Below are 7,769 nucleotides of genomic sequence, written 5' to 3' on the forward strand. Positions count from 1 at the left end.
GCTGAAGACACAGATGAATCAAAGGGATGTTAGGAAGTATTTCTTCAGCCACAGAGTAGTCAGGAAGTGGAATAGTTTGGGAAGCGATGTAGTGGAGGCAGGATCCATACATAGCTTTAAGCAGAGGTACGATAAAGCTCATGGTTCAGGGAGAGTGACCTAGTAGCGACAAGTGAAGAGGCGGGGCCAGGAGCTTGGACTCGATCCCTGCAACCTTAACTAGGTGAGTACACACACACACAGGGAAGGGAAAGTCTGCATCACAAACCTACTGGAGTTTTACAACAAGGTCACAGGAGAGAGAGAGAGGGGTAGGTAGACTGCATTTTCTTGGACTGTAAGAAGGCTTTTGACACAGTTCTGCACAAGAGATTAGTGCAAAAGCTAGAGGAGTAGGCAGGAATAACAGGAAAAGCACTGCAATGGATCAGAGAATACCTGACAGGAAGAAAACAGTGAGTGATGGTACGTGACAAGGTGTCAGAGTGCGTGTATGTGATGAGCAGGATTCCACAGGGGTCAGTTGTAGGGCCGGTGCTGTTTCAGGTACATGTGAATGACATGACAGAAGGAATAGATTCAGTGTCCCTGTTTGCAGATGACGTGAAGCTAATGCGGAGAATTCAAGCAGATGAGGATCAGGTGAGACTAAGAAGAGATCTGGGCAGGCTGCAAGCCTGGTCCAACAATTGGAATTTAACCACACTAAGTGCAAAGTCATGAGGATTGCAGAAGGTCAAAGACTGTAGGTGGAGTACAGGATTAGGAGGCCAAAGGTTGCAAACCTCACTCAAGGAAAAGGATCTTGGGGTGAGTATCATACCGAGCATATCTCTTGAAGTGCACATCAACCAAATAACTGCTACAGCATGTGGGCACCTGGCAAACCTAAGAATGGCATTTCAACATGAGTAAGGAGTCATTCAAGACAGTGCAGTGTGTACATCAGGTCCAAATTGGAGTATGCAGCACCAGTTTGGAACCCACACCTGGTCAAGTACATCAAGAAATTGGAGAAAGTGCAAAGGTTTGCAATAATACTAGTCTCAGGAGATAAGGAGAGGTTAAGGGAAATCAGCCTGATGACACTGGAGGACAGGAGGGATAGGGGAAACATGATAATGACATATAAAATACTGAGAGGACTTGACAAGGCAGACAGGGACAGAATGTTTCAGAGATGTGACACAGAAACAAGGACACAGTAACTGGAAGTTGAAAACTCATATGAAACCGGGATGGTCGGAAGTATTTCTTCAGTCATAGAGTTGTCAGGAAGTTGAACAACCAGCAAAGAGGCAGGGCCAGGAGCTGTGAATCACCCCTGCAACCACAAATAAGTGAGTAGAGAGAGAGAACAAACTAATCTGAGGGGCCAATCTAGCATACCACTGGGACATGGTGGCCCGATACTCTTGGGCATGGCAAGAAGCTGTAGAATATTCATTATGTTATCATAGAGAGCAGGATAACTGTGCCAGTATACTGGTTCAGAGAGAAATTGATAAATTAATAGGTCCTGTTAGTACAAAGAACCCTAGTTATAGCAACAACCATCACATCTTTAATCAAAGAAATCCCCTGTAATTCTATTTTTCTTTTTTTTTCTCTCTCCAGAAAGGGACTGACATTCTGGGCCAAACTTGGAGAACACGACCGCTTTCACGATTCCTCTGGGACCTTTATTGAGGTCATTAAAGGCTCCATCCCCTCATCCCTGTATGGTGCAGCCGATCTGCAAAGACACCACCTTAGTGGAGTCGTTGATCCCGTTGATCTTGCTGCTGCAGAGGTGGACTGGGTACCCTACAAAGTGAACTTCTCTGGCAACCCAGCAGCTGCTACCAAGAGTGATCCCATTGAAATGGCTTCGATGGAACAAGTTATAGAGGTGGAGATGGAGGAGATTTACCCTCACTATACTGGCCGAATGAATTACCACGATATTGCCCTCCTAAGGCTTAAAACTCCGGTAGGTGGTAGGAGAGAGAGAGAGAGAGAGAAACATGAATATGAATATGTATGTGCATTTGTGTGTGAATGCTTTGCTGTTTCCCTTGTGTCCCATGATCACCTGAGAGCATTGTTATCTGGGGAAATTACATGACATGATTCTGAAATCATATGATAACCAACTCACTTGAGGGGCTAGCTATCTTAGGAAATAAAGTTTTATATTTACACTTATTCTCCATGGGAAAGTGGAACAGAATTCTTCCTCCGTCAGCCATGTGTGTCGTAAGTAACTAAAATGCTTGGAGCAAGGGGCTACATTAAGACTACAAATATTTTAAAGTAAGCAATGAGTGTACTGTATGAGTATTTTACTTTTTTGTTGTTTTTTAATACCTAGTTCTATTGCTAATATATGATAGTAAGAACATGTTATGAAGCATTTATAAATGAAAAAGTGTGATGCATTTATGGTGATTTCTATTTTATGGCAGTAGCCTGGAACCTAACCCGCCATATAAATGGTGCCCCCCTGTATCTTGACAATTCAGTGTGTACATCTAATGAGTACATTTTTAATGTGTACACTAATTCTGAAATGTCAGACATAAACTTCCAGGTATTGCTGCAAATTTTTTTTTGAGTGAAAGTAATTCATTGTTTTTATTTAAATTTATCCCTGTCAAGGAGGGAGGTGCCTTGATGACAGTGAATTTTGGCTTCTCACCCTTTACTTGGATTGAACCTGATTACCACCCAGTCCCTGGGTGCTCTATGGCTCCTACAAGTTTATTGTTTCCCCATGAATATTAATAATATTTAAATTTGTAATTAATATAAGGTGTTTGTTTTGGTCATTATCTTAACAATACTGTCACTATATTACCCTTCAAATGTACTATGTTCTGTAAAAGTGATGTAAACGGCAGATGAGTGAAGGGCTCTTATTAAACAAATTTCATCTATATCATTCCTACCAAACTTGATTATCTTCCTTTCCCTAGGCACTGTGTCATACCTTCTGGCATTATTATTATTATTATTATTGGACGAAGGAGGTAAAGGAGGTTTTGTGGGCAAGGGGCTTGGACTTCCAGCAAGCATGTGTGAGCGTGTTAGATAGGAGTGAATGGTTTTTGGGACCTGACAAGCTGTTGGAGTGTGAGCAGGTTAATATTTTGTAAAGGGATTCAGGGAAACCGATTAGCTGGACTTGAGTCCTGGAGGTGGGAAGTGTAATTCCTGCAGTTTAAAGGAGGGGTTTGGGATATTGGCTGTTTAGAGTGACATCTAAACTGTTGTATCTGAGCACCTCTGCAAAGACAGTGATTATGTATGAATGATGGTGAAAGTGTTAAACGATGATAAAAGTTTTTTTTCTCTCTTTTTGGGTCACCCTGCCTCAGTAGGAAACGGCCAACGTGTTAAAAAAAATATTTTTATTGTTGTATTATTATTCATTGGGAAAATAAACCCATATGGAAAATACAGTGAATGGGGAAGTGGTAAATAATTACATTTGATCCAAGGGAAAGGATTGTAGCTCCAATTCCTTGGATTAATGAATCCATAGTCTTGGAGGGCCTTGTGGCAACTGATGGGTATTGAGTAGGTGCAGCAGTGATAGATGTGTATCGTTACAGGCCAAGTTCACCAGGAGGGTTTTGCCGGCCTGCCTGCCCCACTACCCACTAGAGGACTACACTGGCAAACACCTCACTGTGACAGGCTGGGGATATACTGCAGGTAATTGCAATACTTGCTACAGTTTTGGCCATGGTGGCTATGCACGTGCACACACACAGTTTTAAGAGCAGGTTCAGTAGGGCCCATGAGGCTAAGAAGGAGCGAATCTGGAGTGTGGCGAGTTATGAGGTAGGGTCAGGATCTAAGAATCAACCTCTGCAGTTACAAATATGAGTACACACACAACAATGGTAGTTCCAGAACTCAGGGGAATGTCCTACGAAGAAAAGTTGAGGAAAATCGGCCTGACGACACTGGAGGACAGGAGGGTCAGGGAAGACATGATAACAACATACAAAATACTGCATGGAATAGATAAGGTGGACAGAGACAGGATGTTAGTAGGGATGTTAGTAGTATTTCTTCAGTCATAGAGTTGTCAGGAAGTGGAATAGTCTAGCAAGTGATGTAGTGGAGGCAGGAACCATACATAGCTTTAAGATGAGGTATGACAAAGCTCAGAGAGCAGAGAGAGGACCTAGTAGCGATCAATGAAGAGGCAGGGCCAGGAGCTGAGTCTCGACCCCTGCAACCACAATTAGGTGAGTACTAGACAGATACGTACTATATCATCTTAACGTTGGAAGTATTTTGCTGTCTATTTCACCCTTATCAGCAATGCCAAATGAATTATTTGGAAAATTTAAATAGATAAAAGCTTGCACGCAGTTACAATTATCAAGAACCCGTCCAAGGGCAATGCTTTGATGCTGCTAAAGGGTTCTTGGTCCAAGGAATTGAATTTACTTATCCCATTCGTGGATCAAACCTGATTACCTCCCATTCCCCAGGTGTTGTATGATCCCTGCTGGACTCGCCCTTTGTAGGGAAGTCAGTGAATGCATAGTGGAACACAGTGACAAGTCTCAGTGCCAACAGACACACACAACACCTGGAGAATGAGAGGTAATCAAGTTTGAGCCAAGAGAAGGGATAGCAGCTCTAATTCCTTTAATCAAGAGCCCTTTATATAGCATCATGAACCCAACTACTGGAAATTATTATCTTCAATATCATCTGTTCTCTGAATGCTAGTGTTGTTCAGGCCTCTCAGTATGTAAAGTAAAAGGACACAAGTGCAACTAATGTGACATTTTTTATTGTGGCAACGTTTCACTCTCCAGGAGCTTTGTCAAGCCGTTATGTAACGGCTTGACAAAGCTCCTGGAGAGCGAAACATTGCCACAATAAAAAATGTCACATTAGTTGCACTAGTGTCCTTTTACTGTACATACTGTCGGTAATTCTACCAAAATTATTACAGGCATCTCAGGTTCAGTATTCCTGTGCTGCTCTTTCAGACCTACTTAACTATTCTAACTACAGTGCCTTTTTCACTATTACACCATTTAAATTTCCTAATTACAGCACCACTTCAGTTACCAAAGTACTATGCCCTTTGGTATGTTTTCAGGAATCCGGGAGATGTCAAAGGTTTTGCAGAAGGTGAGAGTACCAGTGGTGGAGCGCCTCAACTGCTCTACCATAGTGAAGAACCCTTTCAACGTACCTTTGGGCATCACCCAGGACATGCTGTGTGCAGGAGAGAGAGACAGAGACTCCTGCCAGGTAAATGTGTGGTACACACACACTATGTGTAGAGCAAACCTTTAGAGACTACATTTCATTAAACCATGCTCTTACCGAGTTGCTCTGTTTAAAGCAAAATGTAGTGTACAGTATAATTATTATAATAAAAAAGAATGTAGTGTATAAATAATGGTATTTCACAGCAGTTAGTAATTTTACAGTACTTATGGGCAAGGTATGTGTAAGGGATGCTGAGGACTGAACTTGTCACACTTCTAAGGAGAGCTGCTAGTGTAACCATTAGTAAGTTTATTTAGGTACAAGTAAAGTCATAATTTTTTTTTTTTTTTTTTTCAACAAGTCGGCCATCTCGCACCGAGGCAGGGTGACCCAAAAAAAAAAGAAAGAAAATCCCCAAAAAGAAAATACTTTCATCATCATTCAACACTTTCACCACACTCACACATTATCACTGTTTTTGCAGAGGTGCTCAGAATACAACAGCTTAGAAGCATATACGTATAAAGATACACAACATATCCCTCCAAACTGCCAATATCCCAAACCCCTCTTTTAACCCTTTGACTGTTTCAGGCCCCTTTCTGAAACTCATTCTATGTCGCTAAATTTTTGAAAAAAAAAATTATTTTTTCTTACGAAATGATAGAGAATCTTTTCCCGATGGTAATGACACCAAAAGTTTGAAATTTGGTCGAAAACTCATGGAATTACGCTCCTGCGAAGATAACAGTCTCAGCGACATATGCGTATCGGCGATTTCGCCGACTTTGAGCCCTATTTTCAGCCAATTCCGTTGTTTCAGTTGACCAAACTCATAGTTATTTCTTTAGAACTCCATTTTATCTATCAGCTGAGTACAAGAAACCTCCCATTTACCAATTTGGACTACCCAATATTGTGGTCAGAAATTGGCAATTTGGCCAATTTCACGCAAACTAAAAAAGGTGCCAATTTCAAAATAGGGTCCAGAATAAACAAGGTAGACATTCTTGGCACTAAAATAACATATCCTCTGTTCATTAGTCACATCTCTAGGCCCCTCTTATAGTATTATTGCTTTCTATTTTGATTTTTTATTCATACAAAAAAATACAAAATTTACTGTTATGCAGACTACTGCATTATTGTAAAAATGGTATAAATAATATCAGTGCACTAGTGAAAGAATATTAGACTCCCCAGTTGACGTGTATTGGACGTGTGGTGTGATTTGTTTACTCCTGAACATTGGTAAAAATTGAACATTTCCGCTACTTTGAGCTCAATTTCAAGGTCGTTTTCATCGTCAAAGTAATGAAAATCATCTCTATTTCTGTAATATGTTTTCCATTTTATCACCTAAGACCATGAAAACGCAAATATATCGATAAATACTATACGAAAATACACCTCAAAGTCGGTGTTTTAATCCAAATAAAACGATCAGTTTTTTTCTCATTACGCACTGTGTGCTGCAGGATTTTTTTATGTGGTGCACACTGACCACACAGACATATTCTCTCACATGTGGGCCCACCAGCTTTCTTCCGCTTGATTTGAAGCCGCTAGAATTATTGAGTATATATACGTCTGAAACACTGGCTCGTAAGACGTATATATACGACCAAAACAGTCAAAGGGTTAAAGTGCAGGCATTGTACTTCCCATTTCCAGGACTCAAGTCTGACTATATGAAAATAACCGGTTTCCCTGAATCCCTTCACTAAATATTACCCTGCTCACACTCCAACAGATCGTCAGGTCCCAAGTACCATTCGTCTCCATTCACTCCTATCTAACACGCTCACGCATGCTTGCTGGAAGTCCAAGCCCCTCGCCCACAAAACCTCCTTTACCCCCTCTCTCCAACCCTTTCGAGGACGACCCCTACCCCTCTTTCCTTCCCCTATAGATTTACAGTATATGCTTTCCATGTCATTCTACTTTGATCCATTCTCTCTAAATGAACAAACCACCTCAACAACCCCTCTTCTGCCCTCTGACTAATACTTTTATTAACTCCACACCTTTTCCTAATTTCCACACTCCGAATTTTCTGCATAATATTTACACCACACATTGCCCTTAGACAGGACATCTCCACTGCCTCCAACCGTCTCCTCGCTGCTGCATTTACCACCCAAGCTTCACATCCATATAAGAGTGTTGGTACTACTATACTTTCATACATTCCCTTCTTTGCCTCCATAGATAACGTTTTTTGACTCCACATATACCTCAACGCACCACTCACCTTTTTTCCTTCATCAATTCTATGATTAACCTCATCCTTCATAAATCCATCCGCCGACACGTCAACTCCCAAGTATCTGAAAACATTCACTTCTTCCATACTTCTCCTCCCAAATTTGATATCCAATTTTTCTTTATCTAAATCATTTGATACCCTCATCACCTTACTCTTTTCTATGTTCACTTTCAACTTTCTACCTTTACACACATTCCCAAACTCATCCACTAACCTTTGCAATTTTTCTTTAGAATCTCCCATAAGCACAGTATCATCAGCAAAAAGTAAC

The 7,769-nt window shown here is 41.0% G+C and overlaps 1 protein-coding gene across 2 annotated transcripts in view; it reads left to right on the forward strand.

The window, feature by feature from the left end:
• Window positions 1-7,769, forward strand: part of LOC128702807 (trypsin 3A1-like) — a 28,405-nt gene that overhangs the window by 16,326 nt on the left and 4,310 nt on the right. For both annotated transcript variants that reach the window (XM_070102036.1, XM_070102037.1), the window contains 3 exons: window positions 1,618-1,972; window positions 3,597-3,699; window positions 5,114-5,268. In XM_070102036.1, coding sequence (XP_069958137.1) covers window positions 1,618-1,972; window positions 3,597-3,699; window positions 5,114-5,268 — 613 coding nt within the window. The remainder of the gene's footprint in view (window positions 1-1,617; window positions 1,973-3,596; window positions 3,700-5,113; window positions 5,269-7,769) is intronic.

This window comes from Cherax quadricarinatus, chromosome 79, assembly GCF_038502225.1.
Source record: "Cherax quadricarinatus isolate ZL_2023a chromosome 79, ASM3850222v1, whole genome shotgun sequence".
Classification (NCBI taxonomy): Eukaryota; Metazoa; Arthropoda; class Malacostraca; order Decapoda; family Parastacidae; genus Cherax; species Cherax quadricarinatus.